The sequence below is a fragment of the Cebidichthys violaceus genome, unplaced genomic scaffold (assembly GCF_023349555.1).
Source record: "Cebidichthys violaceus isolate CVI_PGR_0920_01 unplaced genomic scaffold, fCebVio1.0.p SCAF_21, whole genome shotgun sequence".
In the NCBI taxonomy this organism is placed as follows: domain Eukaryota; kingdom Metazoa; phylum Chordata; class Actinopteri; order Perciformes; family Stichaeidae; genus Cebidichthys; species Cebidichthys violaceus.
Window position 1 is genome coordinate 3,415,105 of NW_027176384.1, and position 22,476 is coordinate 3,437,580.

General features: G+C 41.9%; 2 protein-coding genes across 3 annotated transcripts; both read left to right on the forward strand.

Moving 5' to 3' along the window:
* The first annotated feature begins 1,721 nt into the window (after window positions 1-1,721).
* Window positions 1,722-15,512, forward strand: mapk11 (mitogen-activated protein kinase 11). The gene is made up of 12 exons (XM_068716944.1): window positions 1,722-1,966; window positions 7,618-7,747; window positions 7,844-7,902; window positions 8,139-8,250; window positions 9,508-9,537; window positions 10,338-10,385; window positions 10,472-10,586; window positions 10,674-10,745; window positions 11,148-11,227; window positions 11,443-11,521; window positions 11,684-11,857; window positions 13,040-15,512. The coding sequence occupies exons 1-12, from the start codon at window positions 1,854-1,856 to the stop codon at window positions 13,111-13,113; spliced, it is 1,086 nt and encodes a 361-aa protein (XP_068573045.1). The 5' UTR covers window positions 1,722-1,853; the 3' UTR covers window positions 13,114-15,512.
* Window positions 15,513-17,785: 2,273 nt separating this feature from the next.
* On the forward strand, window positions 17,786-22,126 carry mapk12b (mitogen-activated protein kinase 12b). Of its 2 annotated transcripts, none has more exons than XM_068716716.1 (12): window positions 17,786-18,480; window positions 19,329-19,458; window positions 19,644-19,702; window positions 19,786-19,897; window positions 20,045-20,074; window positions 20,380-20,427; window positions 20,529-20,643; window positions 20,742-20,813; window positions 20,999-21,078; window positions 21,375-21,453; window positions 21,545-21,718; window positions 21,943-22,126. In XM_068716716.1, exons 1-12 carry the CDS (start codon window positions 18,362-18,364, stop codon window positions 22,005-22,007), a joined length of 1,083 nt encoding a protein of 360 aa, XP_068572817.1. In that variant the 5' UTR covers window positions 17,786-18,361; the 3' UTR covers window positions 22,008-22,126. The 2 variants fall into 2 exon arrangements, with proteins under 2 accessions (XP_068572817.1, XP_068572818.1); XM_068716717.1 differs by having other exon boundaries at window positions 18,384-18,480; window positions 19,334-19,458.
* The last annotated feature ends 350 nt before the right edge of the window (window positions 22,127-22,476 follow it).

The window sequence follows — 22,476 nt, forward strand, 5'->3', positions numbered from 1 at the left end:
TTTTCTTAGTAGCGATTGTTGCCATCATTATATATAGTATAGTCGCAGATTCATTATTCAGCTGTGAAAATGTAAACATGTCAGAAGTGGGATTCGAACCCCTCAGCCATCCTGACTTAACAATGCTTCAGATATTCATTCATCAGAATCTCACTCAGATATATTGTTGTTGAGAGAACCTATATAGAGAAATATTGTTGTGATAGTCCTTGTACAGTTAAATGCACAAACATCACTATACATTAGATTGAATAAGTACCTGTACCTCATCTGTGTCTCGTACATACGTCATGAACCAGGACAGACTTCAACACAAACAGGATATTTCATGTCTATGATACAGTGATCATGGAGGCTACAGTAACTTCTGGACTCTGGTAAGATTGGTGAGCTCTCACACTGCCTGTCGACCAATAAAAGAAATAGAAACCTTTTCAAACATAAGCAAGCACCTGACCACACAGGTCAGATATTAGAGCGACACTTACTTCTGACTTCAACAGTTCAAGAACACATAATGAGAAAGGCCCATTTTGTTACCTTTCCTCTTCTGGGAAACTGGACAAGGAAGCGTGAATACATTGGACAGACAACCCCTCTAGTGTAGATTATCACCTGATAATCAATATTTTAGTAATCAAGTAATCAATAAAATAATAAATTAATATTTGTGTACAAGCATACCCGAGACAGTGCATTTATAATATGTAGCCTTGCTGGTCTTTCAGAAGGACTGGATGAGCACAAAACACGCCAAAGAATATGGCAAGATGATGTAGCTAAAGTCTTCTGTTTCAAAAGAATTCCCTACTAACAATGAGGGAATATAGCTAATGACAATTAACGTAAATATTTTGAATGGAGACCATTTTGCAACAGCATATATCGTGTTAGAATGACTGAAAAGGATTTGAGTACCAATAAATAAATGTGTAAATACAGGAATAAATATAACAAAAATAAATAAATGAAAGAATAAATGAATACATGTCATTTGCATATTTCTGTAAGATAATGAGGTAGGAAATATTGACATGTGATTATATCAAGCTTCCTGTATTTATACTTTATTCCTCCCTTTGTCATTTTTATTGGTAGGTTACCATGGCTCGATAATATAGTCACAGAATCATCATTCAACTGTGAAAATGTATGACCATCAGAAGTGGGATTCGAACCCACGCCTCCAGGGGAGAGTGCGACCTGAACGCAGCGCCTTAGACCGCTCGGCCATCCTGTCTTGTCTAAACGCTTTAACAGTCATTGATCAAAATGTCACTCAGATAGACAGCGCAGCATCTGAAGAGAGTGTGTGACAGTTCAAGTTTTCGTTGGAAAGTTAATTATAATACATTGGCGCTGCTCTTGACGCCTCTTGCACTAGCAGATGTTCACCACTAGATGACAGTCATGTATTTACATCATGATCATCATTTGTTATACATGTTATACAGCATAGCAATGCGTGTTTTGCATTCATTTTTTGCTCAACAGTTCCTCACATAAGAAAGCCTCTCATTAATCATGAACTCATTAATGTTGCCCTATAATTTAGCCTTCAGCTTTAATATAATATGATATAATAAACTTACTTCAGCAACAGGGAGGAAAGGGAGAGAGAGAGAGAGAGAGAGAGAGAGAGAGAGAGAGAGAGAGAGAGAGAGAGAGAGAGAGAGAGAGAGAGAGAGAGCGCTAGGCTGTGTGAGATAAAGCAGCTCGGCTCAGGCAGCAGACGGCGGCCCGAGCCTCCGATCCCATCTACCGTTATCTCCCCCCCTCCCAACCCCCTTCATTTCCATTCTTCCTCTTCCTGTTCGGCTCACTCCTCTCCTTTCCGTAGCTGGCTCGGAGAAATGTCCGCCAGACCAGGATTCTACCGGCAGGAGCTGAACAAGACTGTGTGGGAGGTTCCGGAGCGGTACCAGAACCTGACGCCGGTGGGCTCCGGAGCCTATGGCTCGGTGTGGTGAGTGAGTGTGTGTGTGTATGTGCAGGGCGGGCGGAGGGGCGAGGCTGCTCAGCCACAACATTGGCCGTACCTCGGTCATGATGCATCAGCATAGCGATGCGTATGTGTCGGAGAGATGAAGCAGCTTGTGGAAACTGATTGTTTGTAGTTTCATTGTTGAACCAATTTTATTACCAGGGTATTATTATTATTATTATTATTGTTAGTGTTATTATTATCCCATTTCCTTTGCCGCTTCGGTATCAACGTTCTAGAAAAACATAAAATAATAGTATTATTTCTGTGTTTCAATATGCAAATTAATATGATTTATTTATGTGTAGCATACTGCTGTCAGACATATGACACACACACACACACACACACACACACACACACACACACACACACACACACACACACACACACACACACACACACACACACCTCTAAATAAGAGGGGCAACCCTGCAGAGGCTGCTGTCCTGGGACTCTAAAGATGCATGCCACATCTGGAAAGGGAAAACCTGGGCCCAGCTGCTCTCAGTGCATAAACGCGATACAGTCTGACACCTTGAAGCCTTACAGCAGGTGCATCATGCATGCATGCATGCATCCTCATTTCGCATATCAAACACATGTCTCCTCTCTGCATGACACTGTGTGTGTGTGTGGATGCAGATATTTCCACTCTTGCAACATGCAGCGGCTTCGATTTTGAAGCCAATTTCGTGTCAGCTGGTGGGTTTCTCGTTGCCATGGCGATGTGTCATGATGATAACCTCCTCCTGACAGTCAATATTAATTAAGCCGTAACAGCAGCAGACGGACGGTTACCTATAAGGAAATGTGGAGCCAACAGTTTGGGTGGCTGATCCGAGTGGGATCATCACATTTTCAGAACATGAATAAGATGTTTGGATGTTGGCAGCTCCCTGACGGCAGCGAGATGTAACTGAAGCGGTCTGAAAGTCTTTGAAGGAGAACCGATTGAGACACAACCAAACAATTTATGAGACGCTTTGTAGATGACGAAGAATCCTTCTGGAATTAAATGCTCTACCCCAATGTGGAAACTGGTTAAAAGCGTTGTCCTGTCACCTGTGCAGTAAATTCAGTCTTTCAATATGCCCAATTGAGCCTTTTTCAGATTATGAGAAAAAGAAAAAAAATGTGGGCCAGCTTTGCCACGCTGTATGAAGTCCAAATCCTGTGATGCTTTGTATCAGGAGGATGAGAGAAAAGATTTAATGTTGGCGAGTCCAAATTTCTCCAGATGGAGCACTCTGTACTGTTTAGGAGACACTCTGATATAGGTTGTAAAGTTTAGATTAGATTTTTTTTGGCCTTCCTCTGTGTATAGTAAAGAAGCATCGCTAACTGACACTGAACATTTTGAGATGAATAAACTGCATCTTATTCTCACTTTGGCAGGACAGGATTGCTCTACTTCCTCCTTCCTGGGATCATTTATTTTAGGATTTAGTGATAGTCAGATCACAAACACTACAGCAGGGGCAAGACCTGAAGCTTACATGCTGGCCTGTTCAGTCCGAACCTCTCATTGCCTTCGGCTGCATCCTCAGAAAAGAGCTTATATCCTCACAGCTGACTTCCTGTCAAGTCAGATGTTAATTAAGACACTTTCTGAATGTGCTTGTCCGCTGGGGCCCCACTTTACGATTCAGGCCCTCGCAGGAGTATTTTGTGCGTAAACATCTTGCCGATATTGCAGCTTCAAAGCTCAGAATAGCACAGAACTAAAAAAATAGAAAAGTAGAGAGCCGGGTGACGAATTTGGTTTCAGCTGTTTCATTCGCCCTCAGGAAGATTATTTGCACGTGGGCATTTTTTGGAGAAATTAACTGCCAAGGTTGAGGTTTGATTCCCATTTAGGACTCCCGTGCTACGAAGGTGTGTGCAGCGTTATCAAAGCATCCATTCGATGGAACATGAAGCTGTGTCTTTGGTGACGAAATAGAATAAGCAATGTGACATTTGCTATTCGGGAACTTTTCTGATTTCATAATCATGAATTAGACTGCTCTAAAGCTTTGGTGTCTGGAAGCTGTGTCCTGCAACACAGGAAGTGATGCGTTCTCTATGTGTCTGGTGTCTTTGGAATCATCATCAAATGGTAGACGCAGATGAGAAGGTGATTTTCTCCTCCTGTTTTAAGCCATCACACAGACAGCATGTGTATGATGATCACTGGTGAAATGCCTCCATCTTACTGAAACTCTTTCTCAAATTATATGCACGCACACAAAGGGCATTCCTCCACACACACACCACCCGGCTGCATTGCCCTGCATTGTTAATGTCGATCTCCAGCCTTTGTCAGGAACTTTTCTTAAGCCCGAGGGTCGGCTGGGGGATGGGGGGGGGTTCAGAACACGACATATGTATGCATGTGTCGTTATGGGGGGGGGTTAGGATCATCCCACAGTCTACCTCTTGATATGCACAGTGAAAACGACCCTCATCATTTATCTCCCGGTGAACCCTCTTGAGGCCGCGGGCCTGAGGTCAAGGATCCGACAAGCTCATACAATCCATTATAGCTAAAGATGAAGAATTTACTCCCTAGTTGCCCGTGGGAGACGGGGAACCGAAAGACGTCGTAGAGTTTAGAAAGAGGACAGCACAGCAGGTGTAAGGGAGTATATTAGCTAGTAAGGTTTTAGAGCTGCAAAGCGCAGACACTAGAGAGAGGAGTCAGAAATGCAAAGCCTGTTTAATAATTTAACGCGCAGTGCCTCTTGATTTTTTTTTTTTTAGTCATGAGACAAAAAGTTTGGAGGACTGAACACTGTGATCTCCCCAGCCTAATCCAGACTCATTGTCTTCTCAGTTTTCCACCGTCAAACCCTAATCCCATCCCAAATATTCTCTTTTCTGCTTCTGGAGACTAAAAAGTGGGCCAATTTTGGACCGATCGAGAACAAGGCTGCTTTTATCTCATGTCGCCAAATGTAACATCTGTTCAGTAAACCAGAACTTTGGCACGCAGCCTCTCATATGGATACCTGTGAATAAAACACGACTGCTTCATTTTGTCCTGACAAAACTACCATGCCTGTGCTTGTCAGATTGTCGCAGAAAACTAGATTGAGTTTGTGATTTGTTGCTGATCTTGTTTTGGTCGATGGTCCTCTCTATAGACACAGATTCATGCTGGGTATAATGATAGAGTATATGCATGTGATAGAGGGGGTAAGTGTGTGTGTGTGTGTGTGTGTGTGTGTGTGTGTGTGTGTGTGTGTGTGTGTGTATACTTGGCGGCATAGGGCTTCAAGAAATTATTTCACATTTTGGGAAATACGATAAATAGCTTTCTTGCAGATAGTTCATTGAAATGATTGACACCACTCTCATGTCTGTCCATTCAGGATAAAGTAGACAGTTAGCATGATTTAGGACAATGACAGAACATGGGGGGGAAACAGGTCGCCAAGTTCCGTAACAAAATATCAGGAAGTCACATCGCATCTGGCCAAGAAATAGTCTCCCACGTAAACCCACAAATTGTAATTTTTAAATATATTTTGTATATGAATTAAACACACAAGATATAATTAGTGAGCTTTAGAGGTGCTGATTGGACAGAGCAATAGCTGCTCCCTTATTTTACAGTTATGCTAAACTAAGCTAACAAGCTGCTGGCCCGTAGCTTAATATTCAGCATACAGATATATAAGATGTATCTTGTCTTGGCTCCTGGAAAAATGGTAATGCATCAAATTGGATGTAAGAAAACCAACCCTGTGGACAATAATCTATAGAATAAATTATAATTTCTTCTTTACGTGCAAGAGTCAATACCCTCCCCCCATTTAAATAGATGCAACCATGTAAACTGTTGCATGAAAACTGTTTTTCCTCTAAGGATGAAACATGTACTTGAATAATCTCACATTGGATATTAGCTACCCCTTCCCCCTCTTCCTTTCTGAAACTGTCAGTGCGTTAAGAGCTTGGATACAACCCGCCAACAAAAAAACAAAAGCAGAGACAAAAGAAGATGAGAGAAATCGATGCCTTGGCTGGGCCGTGTGCGCTGACAGCATTGCAGGCAGACCCATGTATGGAAGGTGGCAGGGAGGAAGGTATGTGTGAGGCAGAGAGGCCTGGTTCATGTCAGAGATGGAGGAGACCGGCTGCCTTCCTGGCTTTAGCCCGGCGGGGACATCCGGACCGGCAGCAGGGGATCGTAAGACACATGGATGCACACAACCGTGCAAGAGTTACTCATGCATGTAAGCATTATAGGTCACCATGAAACGATACTGTAATATTTACAGGGAGTTTCATACTGGGGAAGAAAGAAAAAAAAACAGGAGACATGCATCATTAGGTGGGCACTGTCTAACGAAGACCACATCCTGTTCCTGCTGTGAACTGAATGTTTTTGCAGGTTTTCAGGAATAAAAGAAATTGAAGGTTAGGTTGTTGGCTTCTTTCTAGCAGCACTGTCACTGAGCAGCACTTAAAGAGTAATCCACTGCTGAAGAGTCAGTAATCACACTCACAATAGAATAAAAGTGCTGTGCAGCAAGACAAGGTGGGTTGTGACTGAGCAGTTGTGGCTTACAGGTTATATTGCATTTTAATATACAGTGTCACTGTCTCCACAGCCCGCCCTAAACTAAAAATGACAGCTGAATACTACAAGTATTTTGCTGCAGGTTTTTCTGCAAAAAGCTGTCAAACGAGGTAATCAAGGGATGATCTGGTGGGTTTGGTCTTTTAAAAAGTACACCTCATTACTGAGGAATTCCTGAAGTGGCCCTCACATGTTCAGATGAACTTCAAGTGAAAGAAGTAGAGGATTTTCCCTTTAAGTGATCCAAAAATCAGTCAGATAAACTATTGGTATAGTCCAAATAATAGAGTTTATACCCGTGCATTGAGTCAGTTCTACATATAAATGTACAGTATGAATCTTCTTTTCAATGTGTTCTCTCACTCCATCCACTTTTTCCAGTCAGTGTTTCACTTCTTGTTCTGTTTCTTCATAGCTGCGCAGCATTTCACAATTCTCCCCCATGTTTCCTTCCTGTTTGGCTGTTTGTCTGTTGGCTGTATTATTATACTACTGAGAGTGTTGAAAAGCCGGCAGGAGTGAAAAGACATTGGCACCACAAAGGCAGCGGCATCAGAAGCAGCAGGGCTCAGCGTTCGATGTGTGGAAAGACATTTACATTTCAAAAGAGGCAGATGAAATAAAACCACCGCACTTTTACAATATCTGACATCCGCATCTCTCTTGTTCCACCACATCCTCTTTCACCATCTCCCTCTCTTTCTGCATTAGTCAGTCTGTCTGTCTCTTTCCCCTCAATCATTTATCACTAATATATACTCTCAGGATCATCAGCTGACACCAGGTTTGAAGAATAGTTTGGCATTTTGGGGAATGATAGGGAATAAAGACTGGGGGAAACAACTGGCCTAAAGCTCTAAAGCTCACAAATTAACACATTATATTTAATTTGTTTAGTTTCTGCAGAAAATTAACGACGTTAACAATGACGTTGTTGGTTTTTTATCTGTTTTTTTTAACTGTCCCCTGGCTGTAGCTTTACAATTACCATACAGACTTGTGTATGCGTGGTGTCAATCTTATGATCTAACTCTTTATTTCTCCCCGTTTTCTCTCTCTCCAGCTCGGCGTATGATGTCGTCTCGCGGCAGAAGGTTGCGGTGAAGAAGCTGTCCAGGCCTTTTCAGTCCCTGATCCACAGCCGCCGCTCGTACCGGGAACTCAGGCTGCTCAAGCACATGAAACACGAGAACGTTAGTGCTCCTCGTGAAAATACCCAGAGGCGGGCAGATGTGGCGCTCTGCATGTTTCCACTCTGTTATTGATCAGCTCTGTCTCTGTCTCCGCAGGTAATAGGACTGCTGGACGTCTTCACACCTGCTGCAGCGTTAGAGGACTTCAACGAACTGTAAGTCTTTTGTCCCTTCATGTTTACTGCGAGCCATGCAGCTGTCCACCTTTCACCAAAAATGCAACGTTATTAGAGGGCAGGGTGGGGCGGTGGTGGAGGCGATCCTTGGGGATTATTGGCTTGTAGCGATGTCTTACGGTTACCATGGCAGCATCACTGTGTTCTCCTCTACTGACACCTCCCCCCCCCCCCCCCCCCCCCCCCTTCACTCTCTCAACTCTCCCCGTTTCCAGCTACCTGGTGACTAACCTGATGGGCGCAGACCTCAACAACATCGTTAAATTCCAGAGGTTGTCAGACGAGCATGTGCAGTTCTTAATTTACCAGCTTCTACGCGGCCTCAAGGTAATTCGCAGCATCGTGATACACCCGCTGTATGCCATGCATGCATGATATATGAGTTAGCATGCAAATAGTGCACCAGTGATTCTCAACCGCTTTTGTCTGATGTACCACACAGCCTTGACAGAAGAGGTACCCCTCCATGGACTCTCCCTGTCATGTTTCAATAAATTGCTTTTAAACTGTATGTTGTGGATATTATTACAATATATATTTTCTTTATTGAATTGTCAATGTGTAGGTAATCTCTAGATATAGATATCTGCATAGGAATGCAGAATCTGTAGGTAACAGGACGAGAGTTTTGGCATTGGAGGCGCTCTGATTTCTGATTGTAGTCCGAGTAGTATTGATCAATCACATCTGAGCATGCTTTAGCCGTATTCAGGCAAACAGTCCATCTGGAGAGCAAAAGAGGCAGAACGCATTGGCCGAAATTTTATTGGTTCAAAATTAGCTGTAAATTCGCTACTTATGAATCAATCTGGTCTCTCAACTCCAACTCTATTCTCACATCCCAAGTTGAGATGCAAGACAAGGAATTCTTGTTCTGGATATTTTTTAACACAAAATCTGCTGGCTACGCCGGAACCGCAGAAATATTATCTGTTGCCCCCAGAGGCTAAATCATTGTCAGACCGATAGCAGATGGATTGCGAGATTGATGTTTACGTTGCTATAAGTTTGCCATCTGTCTCCTAATTTGCAAAACATGTATCCATTACTTTAAGCTAACTGTCTAGACTTCTCTGCTCTCTTGCTTACTAGTTTTCAGACGCTGTCAATCGCAGCAATGTTTATGTGTTACAGCAGACTCTATATCAAATCGTAATTTCTATTTTTTTAAATATTTGTTGAGCTACAATTTTTCCATGTACAGTATCCCTTAGCAAGTGCTGGTTGAGAATCACTGTGGTATACAATGCTTACAGTGAGTGCCGCCTGTCAGCAGCCTTTCTGTCAAAATTTGGACACCCCAGTCTACGTTGCACCAACACTTGCTATATTTATAGTGAGTTTGACATTCTGTTATTCTTTGTGGATTCTGTCTAAAGCTTGCATGTTCACACTGAATCACTCCAGCAGCCGGCAGGGCCGCCTGTTCGGCCTTCACGGTTACCATGGGACAGACAAAAGCAGTCTCCCTTTAGGCCGGGGCTAATGTGGTGAACTGCACTGTTGACCCCTGTCTCCCTTTATGTCCCCTCTCTCCTCTCTCCTCCCCCATCCTCCTGCTACACCCCTCCGCCTGTCGAACAGTACATCCATTCAGCGGGATTGATTCACAGAGTGAGTGCCTTCTCTTTGCCCTTCTTGTCGTGTTTGACCATAAAGTTTAAAAAAAAAAAAAAACATAACAGCACTCGCTTGGTTTCAAATAAAAAGAAACATACAGCTTTCCCCTTGTATCCCCCTAACGTAGCTATGAGGTTGGAAAAATCTTGTTCCAGCTCTTACTTGAGTTTACACTGAACTGTTTTAGACAGCTGAAACATGTATTGAACTGGAAATATTCTTGAGGCCTTATGGGTATTTTAAGTTACGCAGGTTTGGCAATTTTAGCAACAATGTTTGGCAGTACAGCATGCTTGTGAATGGGTTGAACCATGCATTTAAGTCCATAAAGAATATTGTAGCCTTTATTAAGATAGTAATGATAAACAACTGTGTTTGAATTGTAAATGCAAAAGTAAGGTTGTAGAAGAGCATTTGACGTTGAAACTTTTACCCTGATTGTTAAAGTTTGGTGGAATCCAGTTGCCTGGACAGAGGGAGTGAATATTTGCTATTTGGACACAAGTAGAAAGGTCAATCACATACACGACTCAAAATACATTGTGCAGCGACATCAAAAAAAGTACAGCAATTTCATAAATTAATCACTGTATTTTTGTTTGGTGTTTTGTTAAGATGAATCTGTATGAGTGTTCTCTGTGTAAATGTAGTTAAAATTGCCAAAAATAGATTCCAAACAGAAGCTGAAGGGTTTAAGCTGTTTTTATATTAACATCCAACCCTCTCTCTGCAGACACATCCTCCTTTGAATCATGTTTCTGTCCTTCTTTTGTCTGCTCTACTATCTTTCCCAGGACCTCAAGCCAAGTAATGTGGCAGTAAATGAGGACTGCGAGCTGAGGGTAAGACTGATCTTCAGTTTAAACCTGCGAATCCTTCACCCCAATCTATGAACTCCATAAGCTAAAAAACTCTTCCTGTCCTGCAGATCCTTGACTTCGGATTGGCCAGACAGACAGACGACGAGATGACAGGGTATGTGGCGACTCGCTGGTATCGAGCGCCGGAGATCATGCTAAACTGGATGCACTACAATCAGAATGGTAAAATGCCACCAGACATTTAATGAGCTTTTTTTTTTCAAACGCAAATTCAGTTAAAAAATGAAACCTCTGCTGTTTCTGTTCCAGTTGATATTTGGTCCGTGGGATGTATTATGGGAGAGCTGCTGAAGGGAAAAGTCCTTTTTCCTGGCACTGACTGTATCCTTTATCAGCATTTCGAAAGGCCCACTGCAATTTGCAGCTTGTTTTCCCCTCTTAGCATCAACCTTCCATTACCTCTTTAATGTGCCCTGTGGACGCAGACCTCTTGTGGATTTGCATTACAATCCCGGGCCTTTTGGAAGGGGAGGTGTGTCGACTGAGAGAAATGGGGAATGAATGGGAGCGACCACAAAAGGCTGAATTATCTAAGTTGTTGTATTCGGTGTCTTAAGAGCAGAGCTAAAACAAGTTTGATTTACTGATCTTTGTGGGTTGTGGGACGCTGACTAGAAAAGAACACTCAGTAAAGCTCAGCAAGTAGAGTTTCTGCATTTTTCTAAGAGACAAGATAATATGAAGGGTCAAGTCCTCACTGCCCTTAACCCCTACTGCACTAAGATATTGACCAGCTGAAGAGAATCATGGAGGTGGTTGGGACTCCGACGCCCGACCTGTTAAAGAAGATCTGCTCTGAACATGTGAGAGATGGAAGAATGAATTGAGGGGCGGTTGGGAAAAATAAATAATGTTGTAATATTGCTTCCACCGACGCAGGCAACCTGCTCTGATTGATTAATCACTCCATTGACAAGGCTGTTGATTGAGTAGTCAATATGTGTGAGTGTTGGGGTGATTGATCACTAACAAATCATCCACATTGTCACAAGAGTTGAACGCTGGTCTCTATTTGCAGGCACAGAAGTACATCCAATCTTTGCCCTTCATGCCCCAGCAGGACCTGGAGAAGATCTTTAGAGGAGCAAATCCACTGGGTGAGCGATGCACCACGGATTGTATTATCAACTTCTTAAATTCAATTGAAAGGCTTCGAGAGGCTCAAGTTGTTCTCTGCATATCGCAAATGAGTAATTCAGTTATACGGGTTTGGCCCTTTGGGTCTCTAACCTCTCCTGTCTGTTTCTGTCTCTTGTTAGCTGTCGATCTACTGAAGCGAATGCTGGTTTTGGACTGTGATGGGAGGATCTCGGCCAGCGAGGCTCTGTCCCACCCTTACTTCTCACAGTACCACGATCCAGACGACGAGCCAGAGGCCCCGCCTTACGACCAAACGCTGGAGAGTAAAGACCGAACTCTAGAAGAATGGAAAGGTGATATATGATTTAAAACAGTGTATAGAGCAATGAAACGCTTATTTCCACAGTTGTCCTTGATCAATCCGGTCTCACTCCCAACTCAGACCGACGCTTGGTCAGTGCCCCTCAACGTCCGACGCACCAGGCTTTCAACTAACTCTAATGGAAACCCTTTGTTATTAGACAGTCAGAGAAACTTCCGTAGTTTAAAGAGTGAGGTAGTCCACACAGGGTGGGTGATGGGGGAAGCGGATGGGTCGAACAAACACGGGACCTTTTGTCCAGGAGACCGCCGTCCGTGTCCTGCGCGAAACTAAAAGTAAACGCTGACATGTTGTCACGAGAGTCGTTATAGTCACATGAATCGTTAGTCACTCGATAATCATGAGATTGAGTTGAGTTAACCACATTCTTTTTCTAAACCTAAGTGGTTAATTTGAAAAGACACTATGCATGTAATGAGTGGAAACTGACACGCTGTCCCTGCCATGTCCAAAACTGACAATAGAGGGGTACCTACATCATCATAGTTTGAAGCTTAGGGGTAATGACCAAGCGTCTGTATTTGCGGTTAGGAGTAAGAATGTGTTGCCTTGTTTCCAGCTTACAAATGGCAATTTAAAATGTACACATATGGTCTACTTTTCAATTTCTTTCAAACAAATGCACTCACTTTGCTTTATTAGCAATTTTAGAAGGGCAGTTTTTGATTTGCAGAGGAGGAAGTTGCACAAATTGACGCCACAGATCCATAGTGAGCTTCGAGCGGCAGAGCTTTTGCTGATTATAAGCTTGCATGGCTGTTGCAAGAATGCGTACTACACCACCAAAGTAATATTTGAGATATTTAAAGATGCCATTTCTAACATCATGAATATGATTACGTTTTGTTTCTGCAGGGAGTTTTACGGTTTGTGAAATGGCTCAGAGCTGATGTGATTCATGGTGGATATTTTCTGCATGCCTTGCATTCTTTTTTTGAGTTTCTTTGATAGACCAGTGTACCAAGCTGAACAAGCACGATTATAAAGGCACCGAATCAAAGCTTGCACCAGAGGACTCTTGGTTTACATATGAAAGTATCCTGTGTTATGACAATGAAACTTGAAGGAAGTGTTATATGCCTTTAAACAAATCGTAAACAGAACTCCTAACATGATTTCTTTCGCTTTATTTCTCTTTCATGTGTGTGCTTAGAGTTGGTATTTGAAGAGGTGAACTGCGTCAAAGCATCCGGCAGCAAGACCGATAGCCTTCAGGTGGAGCAATAAGCCTCTTTCAGCTCTGCCTCAACCCTTACCCTGTATAAGGACCAAGTACTCAATGATTGGAAGAAGGAAGAAAACTCTGCATTCCCTCTGCTCAACGTGACTGTGTTTGATTGCCTGTCACGGGTTTCTTTGAGCAGCGGGGCAGGACGGTTTCCACGGGATCAGATGCACACATTGCAACTTACAGGGAGCATTTTAGAATCTGATAGAAGGAGCTTCCCAGTCCAGAAAGTTGCTTCCTCTTATGTTTCCGCTCAGTGAGGGTAAAATGAGGAACCATTCAACGCCAGGGATCGCAGAGGGCGTGATGATTCATATGGGGAAGCAACTTCACGGAACTGAACTGTGTTTACAGACCGGTAGAAAGATATCGAAGGAAGAAAAAAAAAAAAAAAAACGCACACTAGGATTTCCAAAGCAACAACAACATCTGGTCCCTCGTCATGACAAATGCCATAAGCAGTCAGTGCTGTCATATATGGAATTCATGTTTAAAGGCTTGCGGCGATGCCACGTCATGTCACAAGAGCAGCTTAGCATTTAGCCTGCTTACTACTGCATGATTTTTGTGCATTTTATTACTACAAAATGTTACTGGTATTGTATTATATAACTATTAAGACTGCTTATTGCATATGCCACACTGCTATAAATGCAGCCCGAGGGTCAGAGAGAGGCATTACCAGGAAATGTGACCAACTTTCAATCTGTTATATCTTTATATTAAAAGTGCTGTAAAAAGCAAAAGCAAAGAAAAAACGAAGGTTCTTCCTCAGATGAGAGTCATCCTCTACTGCTTACAGAGTAGTAAATACCAACTGTGCTATTAATTACCAAAATAATTAATACATGCCAAAGCTGGAGCAGCATGACTGTGTTGCAGGTCTGTGTTTACAGTGCGACCTTGCTTGTCATATACAGTTTCAGCGGATTGCTGATATCTGGTCACCTGTTGGCTTTGGCATCGCCCCATCAGGTTTCCATAGTTCTCTATTGTGTCTTTTACAGCCCCGGTTTGTGTTTACGATAATAAAGGTTTACAGGCATTTTGTAAGCTCTTGAAATCATGGTGGATATTAATGCATCACCCAGCTCCATGCAAGTAATGACTGGTCAAACACTCCCATAAAGCCTCCCATGTTTCCTCATCTTCTTTTTTGTTTTCATGATGCTTGAGTGTTAATAATGAAACGATGCAGGATGTGCACATTCATTAGTGACCGTAGTATAAAAGCACTGGGGATGTTCTTTACCTCACTTGTGGGTATTTCAGTAACAGTAAACTTTGTAGCTTATTGCAACATTTGGACACCCTCACAATGTAACATTTGTATAAGCAGCATGAGCTCAATGCATATTCAGATTATCGCAACGAATGACTGGCTTCCTCACTGACATTGTGTCACTCATCTTGCAGAAGACTGGAGTTTCAATTCGAACACACGTTTTTAGGAATAATCTGCTTGTGTTAACCCACAGTGTGCAGAGCCAACAGGTTCTTAACGCTGAAGGTCAGGGAAAATGTCAAGTGGAAAATGAGGACAACGCTGATGTTATGAAATATAGAACGGAATAAAAATATATGAAAAAATACAGTGTTAGTTAGTTAGTTAGCTAAAGAGCTACAAGCTAGCTTTGATTGTAACCTATGCTAGCTAAAATACTAGCATACTAGTATAACTACTGTATGGTGGCAATCAAGCCCATCTGAGGTTTTATTTCGCTGCAGTTATGAGATGAACAACGGAATAAGAAGAAACCCTGGCTAACTAGCCTAGCTAGCATGGTTAGCCAAGCTAGGTTAAGATCAATTGTATTTTATAAGTTTTGTGTGTTCCTTCATGCAAGTTAAAATGTGGTTGGCTTGTCCCACTCAAGTCTAACCAAACCAATGAGATTATTTCTGCCTAAAAGAAACATTAGTACAACTAAAATATACATTTTGTAGAACACAAGAAAGGAAACCCACTCTTAGCTATTTTTTCCCTGTAATGGTTGTCACTGGGGAGCTACAAGTAGCCTTATGTGCCAGTCGTCCATTAACCTGGATGCAAAATATTGAATTTACAGTTCAAGTGAATCAAACCAGTCAATCTCAGTCACGTCAGCGTGTTAGAGCTCTGAATGTTAAAGTGTTATGTGCTTATGTGGATGTTGTACATGGGGTGGATTTGAATAGCAAACTGCATATCGAATGTATACGTATATGTATGTTACAAATTAGGTGTGTCTTTTGAATACATGGTGGCATGTGATTTAACGGTAGCCATGAGTTTCAAATCATTAAACTGAATGTCAACTGTCAATTTTAAATCATTCAGATTATTTTCTCATTCATCATCAACAGGTAACATGACTTGGCAAGTCTTCAACAGAATAAACAACATCTGTTCTGGTAACTCTGTTTGTCAGTACGTTTCTTGTCTCATACATTCTCTGCAACATTAAGTTGTTTTGATGTACAACATGGACTAAAGTTGTGACACCTCCGTCCACATAGGCCTACTTTTGGGATGGAAATTGTTTTTTAGCATTGACTTCCTTGTTCCAATTAAGGAAATTATGTCAAGTGTGAATTGCGTGTTTCCACCTTTATGGCAACAGTTTGGGAGAGTCCCTTTCCTGTTGCCTGAAGCAAGTTTCATTAACAGTTATTCCAGTCTGTTGAGGATGAACATGACTGCCCTTCTCAGAGCCCTGACCTCAACCCCAACCAACACCTATGGGATGAATTGGAACGGCAACTGCGAACCAGGCCAACGGTCAGCCAGGCTCCAAAAACTTGTAGATAAGCCTTCTTAGAAAAGTGGAGGCTGTTGTAGCAGCATATTGTTATCCATGGCTTTGGGGTGACATATGGGGTGACATATGGACACATACAGTCAGTTGTCTCAAATATAGAATAGAATAGAATAGTATAGTATAGTACAGTTAACTCTAGTTAACTCTAGTTAACTCTAGTTAATAGTATAGTATAGTAAATAGTACATAAAAGACTAGAATACTATAGTCTAGAACAGTATGGTATAGTATAATACGGTATATAGTAAAGAACAGCATAGTATAGAATAATATAGTATAGTAGTACAGAAAAGAATGGAAAAATATAGTCTATACCAGGGGTCACTAATAAGCGGACCCCGGTCCGGATCCGGACCCAGACGCCGTTGTATCCGGACCCTGGACCTAAAACCGGTAGATAATTGAGAATTATTACATTTTGACGGAGCCCCTATATTTTAACCGGCGCAGCTTTTCTAGCCTTTGCGGCTCTCGGTCAGTGGTCCAGGAAACAAACCGACCAATTCATGCGTTGTAAATCACATCACGTGATGCAGCTCAGTCAATCAAATATGGGTATTCTGACACGTTTCCCGACTCGAGTGAGATGTACACACACGGGGCTGAGAGAGGAAAGAGAACGAAGGGCAGGTGAATAATTACGTGAGTCAGAGAAGTTGTTTCTCATGACGTTCTCCGAAAAGAGAAAAGTGGTCAGAGAGACCAGAGTCTTTAACCAAGAAAGAACAGACTCTTATAGGTTAATTCTTCCCACGGACAGTTTAAAACCAGTGTGTCTCATATGTTCAGAGATTGTTCAGCGATTTTGAAGGGCTTTCATTTTGAAATGTTACATCAGAATGTCCTGGTTCTCTCTGAGTGAAACCTTGAGGTGGTCTGCTATCAACCTGAGGTGAAATGATTTCGTAACTATGCACCATTTCCTCTTAAGATGCTTTTACATGTTTTGAAAGTTTTCAGTTATGTCAGTTATTCTTTAATCCAGCCTTTATTTTACTTGTAATGAGAAGAACATTTATTCATGTATTTCTATGTATTATTTATAATCCATCCAGTTCAATTTGAAAACTGAGAATAATAATTGTTGAAATATAATTGATGTGTACTTTCTTTATTTGATTTAACAGTTGTTGACTACACAGAGACGTTACTACTACTAGACTTCTTGAATATATATATATATATATATATATATATATATATATATATATATATATACATATACATATATATATATATATACGTATATACATGTATTTATATATATACATATATATATATATATACATATATATATATATATATATATATATATATATATACGTATATATAGCGCAAGTTAGATATTATTGTAATTTTCCGGACCTTTGCGCAAGGAGATTTTCTCAATCTGGACCTTTTGGAATTTTAATTGAATACCCCTGGTCTATACCATAGTCCAGTCAGTATGGGAAAGCATAATACAGTAATAGAGTACAGCATTGGATAATCTATAATACAATAGTATACTATAGTATATCACAGCATAGCATATAGTCTAGAATAGTATAGTAAAGTTCAGTATAGAATAGCATAGCATAGCAGCGAATGAGATTAGTATAGCACAGAATAATGTAGTAAAGATTAGTATGGAATATAGTTGTGTAATGTAGAATAGCATAGTATATATATATATATATATATATATATATATATATATATATATATATATATATATATATATATAGTATAGAATATAATCATATATTATAGTATAGCATGGCAAAATATAATATATAGTATAGTATAGTGCCGTCAAGTAGTAATATTGCCACGACACCACAGGAAATAAAAACAACGTGATTATAATCAATCTAATCAATACATTTTAACAGATTATTAAGCAATCTGGACGCATTTTTAATGGCATTCTATGATGATCAGTAATGCAAAGTTACAGACTAGTTTGCCATCTCTGCCTGCATGTCATTCTAGGGATATTACAGGAGTATTATACGGTAGCCCTATAACGTGAACCTTAGGGTGAGCAGATGTTTTGTGGCTTTCCTCCCCACATTGTAGACACACCCATATACTGCCCTGGCGACCAGGAGCCATGACTAACAATGTGTGTGTGTGTGTGTGTGTGTGTGAGTGTGAGTGTGAGTGTGAGTGTGTGTGTGTGTGTGTGTGTGTGTGTGTGTGTGTGTGTGTGTGTGTGTGTGTGAGTGTGAGTGTGAGTGTGTGTGTGTGTGTGTGTGTGTGTGTGTGTGTGTGTGTGTGTTAGGGGGTGGCTACCACGCAAAGCGCTCAAGGGGTCCGCTGGAGGAATTTGCGCCGCACTAAAGTCTTCTCTGCGGGACGGACAGCGAGTCTTGGTGGTTTGGACATAAATAAAATAAAAACCTCAGTTTGTTTACATGAGCGGACCCACATCCTGACCTCAGCCTCGTCTAGTCGCTGCGGTATGTCTGTGCTGGCCAGGACGGGATACTACCGACAGGAGGTAAACAGAACCGCGTGGGAGGTTCCCGAGAGGTACCGGGACCTGAAGCAGGTCGGAACAGGAGCCTATGGGACGGTGTGGTAAGTGAGACATCTGTTTTACCGATCAGAGTCTTGGTTGAATTTTGATGTCAGCTGATTGAGCGTAGGGTTTATGCCATGTCGGACTATTCAATGAATTTACCAAATGCACTCTCATTCAAAAACACCTCATTTTGTATTTTCTGTTTTTTTGTATTCAGCATATACATTAGCGGCTCTGTCTAAGTATTTATTATAGTAGTATTTTAAGTATTATATGTAAAGAAATCAACAGGAACTGACCCTCTTCCCATTGCACGAGAAACAAACAACACATCTACATTAAAAAAGTACCATGTCAGACCATTTGATGAGCCACTCTTACCTCGTTTTATTTACATAAGTAGATTTTTACTTCAATACTTTTACTTTCACTTGAGTAATCTAGTACTATTCCTGCAGCAACAGTGCTGCTGGTGTGGGATATTTTGGTCAGCAGTATCACCACCCAGCTGGCTCTGCAGGGCCTCTCTGGGCATTGTGTTGTATATGGATGAGGGTCAACAAAGAGAACCACCCCCCAGTCTCATTGTTTGGAAGAAGTCAAAGAGCCCGAGTTAAGTGTATATAGAATGCACCACTGCATTGTCTTTAGTCACAAACAGACAGCAGACATTGTCTCTTGTCCTAGCAAGAAAAGGCACAGGTGTAATTAACATCCTTAATGGGGCACTGTTCCATTTAGATGCTATTAATTACACTTAGTGGATTTCCTTATAGACATGTTCAAATGTCTGCCGGGAAAAACGTCGTAAGTGATGGAATTTGGACACAACAATTTAGTTTTTGTTGGTGAAATTGAACCAGTGCAAGCTTTAGTTTTTTTAATTACATCGTGTCTGTTTCAGTTCAGCATGGGACCGCCGGATGGGGACGCAGGTGGCCATCAAGAAACTCCATCGGCCCTTCCAGTCTAAACTTTTTGCCAAAAGGGCCTACAGGGAGCTGCGACTCCTCAAACACATGAAGCATGAAAACGTAAGAATGCTCTCCGAAAGACAAAAGAGGGAGAAGTATTTTAAAGTTGCACAATGCATCTTCTGTGTTGTTGTTGTTTTTTTAAAACAAGGGGAATAGGACGGCAGCATAAAGCAGATAAGACAGGTTGAAGGGGAAAAGACAGCTATTTTTATCTTATTTTTGCTTTAATTTCTCCTGATCAGGTCATTGGGCTGCTGGACGTTTTCACTGCTGAGATCGCATTGGACCGCTTGCGTGACTTGTAAGTTTCCGAGCGCTGCCGACTATAAAACAGGTTGTTTTTTCCTCTGGTGTGATCCGACTCCTCCGCTCTCATCCCTGCAGTTACCTGGTGATGCCGTTCATGGGCACTGACCTTGGCAAGCTGATGAAGCTGGAGAGATTGTCAGAGGACAGGGTGCAGTTCCTCATCTATCAGATGCTGAGAGGACTCAAGGTGAAAACCGCTGCAGATGCGGATACATACTCATTAATTACACATTCAAGTGTGGTTACCACGTCGCCTCCAAGTGAGGGTCGTACACTTGTTTTTCACGAGTTGAGCTCAAGTTGCTGATGCTGTCTGTGTCTCCTCTCTCCTCAGTATATCCACTCTGCAGGGATCATCCACAGGGTGCGTGACCTTTGACCTTTCAGACTATGAGCTTTGGGGGTGGGGCTCTTGCTCTTTTCCACACTCAATCCCATTCATCCTGATTCCCACACAGGGAGCTCTGTGCAGTTACTTCCATGCCTTTCTAAACAGATTTATACGCTGTCTGTTTCACTTTATATTGATGATTTCATTATAAAATATTGATGTATTAATTTCCTCCTTTGTTACCTGAAAGTCTCCAGGTGTTAACATATAACTGATTTTTGCCCCAAAGCATTCTGATGACTTCTATGTATAACTATTCTTTTGATCTTCTTCTCCAGGATCTTAAACCTGGAAATTTAGCCATCAACCCGGACTGTGAGCTAAAGGTACTCTAACTTAACATGAAGTTGTTTTAATGGGAACATCCCACACACCTAAACATTTCAATGCAACAGCTCTGCTTTTCTTCCCCCCCCTCCTGCTTTAGATTCTTGATTTTGGCCTGGCGAGGCAGGCCGACGCGGAAATGACTGGCTACGTTGTGACGCGCTGGTACCGAGCGCCCGAGGTTATCCTCAACTGGATGCACTACACACAAACTGGTAAACCCTCGTCACATTTTGTGTCAATGGGAATGGAGGAAAAAAAGGCGAAGAGGGTTTCACGACGAGAGAGCTGACGTTTTTCTCTCTTGTTGCAGTGGATATTTGGTCGGCAGGTTGTATCATGGCAGAGATGCTGCTGGGGAAGCCGCTGTTCAAAGGAAGTGATCGTATCCTTGACTGTCATCTACACCGGCCTGGTTTTGTCTTAATCATTAAATCATTTAATTACCTATTTTCCTGTTTTCACTGTCTGTACATGTTTACACTAAAGCATTATACATGGAAAAGAAAGCTCATACTTGAAAGGTAAAAATCCACGCAACGGATGATTCTTGACCACAGCTACTGCCAGACCTGGACCAGCTCAGAGAAATCATGAAGATTACAGGAACCCCAGCGGCTGACTTTGTTGTGAAGCTACAGAGCCAAGACGTAAGTCGTACCCTGGGGTTGGACTGACACGCTTAAGATACACTGGATGCACTCACTGGCTGTAAAGTTAAAAGCTGGTAGTTCAAAGTTTACTCACTCAAACCTCAGAGAGGTAGTTGTTAGAATGCTTTCTAATACTGAGTGTTTGGTTTAAACCTTTTGCTATGAAATGGTCAATAGAAAGACAATAAGTATCACATCACTTGTCAATACCCGTCTTCTTTCTGACTTATAAAAAAGTCCCTTAGCACACCAACCTTTGTCATCCTCTTTCTCTCCACCTCCTCTCTCGACAGGCCAAAAACTACATCAGAAGTCTGCCAAAAGTGCCAAAAAAAGACTTGCACTCCCTTTTCTCCAAAGCTAGCTCAAATGGTACGTACAGATCTCTGCTCCCCAGTTTAGCCGGGTGTCGGTGGCGCCAAACCCAGTTGTGCTGACCTTGACATGTATGTGTGCCACGCAGCGGTGAGCGTCCTGGAAAAGATGCTGCTCCTGGACCCGGAGCGGAGGGTGAGCGCCTCGGAGGCGCTCGATCTGCCTTTCTTCAGCGAGTACAGAGAGGCTGAGGAGGAGACTGAGGCGCTGCCTTATGATCAGACCATGGACAACACGGACCTACCGCTGGACCAGTGGAAACGTAAGAAACATTAGTTTTGTTCATTCGCAGGTCATACTCATTAGTTACAGTACCTGCTGTTTGCCAGAGGAGGTCACTGCAGATCTTTGATGGTACTTGACGCTTCTTTTAATGTGTAGCGATACAGAGAACGAGCCATTTACTAGATATGCAAAAGGTAAAAATAACAGGGGAAAAAAGCAGTTTAGAATGGCTGATGTGTAATCCTCTTTCTGTTTGTGCAGGTCACACTTTCACAGAGATACTGACCTTCAGGCCGCCCAGGGACTCCAGAGAGACGTCACTTTAGGAGCACACACGTACACACATTGTGCACACATACACACTTGTACCAAAAAAAATATCTTGTTGACTTTTACTGTGTTTGCGTAGGAGTAATAATATGATTAGCTTGTTCAAATTTCAATAAATGTGATATGCTCAGTTGTTAAGAGGCTCAGCTGTGTGTTTGTGTGTCAGATTATTTATCCATCAACCATAGACAACATGTTCAAATTCATAAAGCTACTGCTCCCTGAGGTCAGTGTATCCATTACGTGGCAGGTTTTTTTTATTTGTCTGTTTGCATTTTGATAATTTAGTCTGATAATGGATGTATTTCGGGAATAAAGGGCGAGGCCACCTATCGTACAATACCAACATAAATGCTGGGAATGCAGAAGTGGATAATGTCACACACATCATATTAACCATTGCAGGTAGCATAAACATGTTAGGACTACATAAAGGACTAATTCCCAAATTACAATTTACTCTGT

Excerpts from the sequence above, each read along its gene's own strand:
- mapk11 (XM_068716944.1), top strand. The coding sequence starts at position 1,854 with ATGTCCGCCAGACCAGGATTCTACCGGCAGGAGCTGAACAAGACTGTG. Across the intron at positions 7,748-7,843 it reads AGCACATGAAACACGAGAAC|GTAATAGGACTGCTGGACGT; the intron begins GTTAGTGCTCCT and ends CTGTCTCCGCAG. Across the intron at positions 7,903-8,138 it reads TTAGAGGACTTCAACGAACT|CTACCTGGTGACTAACCTGA; the intron begins GTAAGTCTTTTG and ends CCCCGTTTCCAG.
- mapk12b (XM_068716716.1), top strand. The coding sequence starts at position 18,362 with ATGTCTGTGCTGGCCAGGACGGGATACTACCGACAGGAGGTAAACAGA. Across the intron at positions 19,898-20,044 it reads AGATGCTGAGAGGACTCAAG|TATATCCACTCTGCAGGGAT; the intron begins GTGAAAACCGCT and ends CTCTCTCCTCAG. Across the intron at positions 20,644-20,741 it reads GATGCACTACACACAAACTG|TGGATATTTGGTCGGCAGGT; the intron begins GTAAACCCTCGT and ends CTCTTGTTGCAG.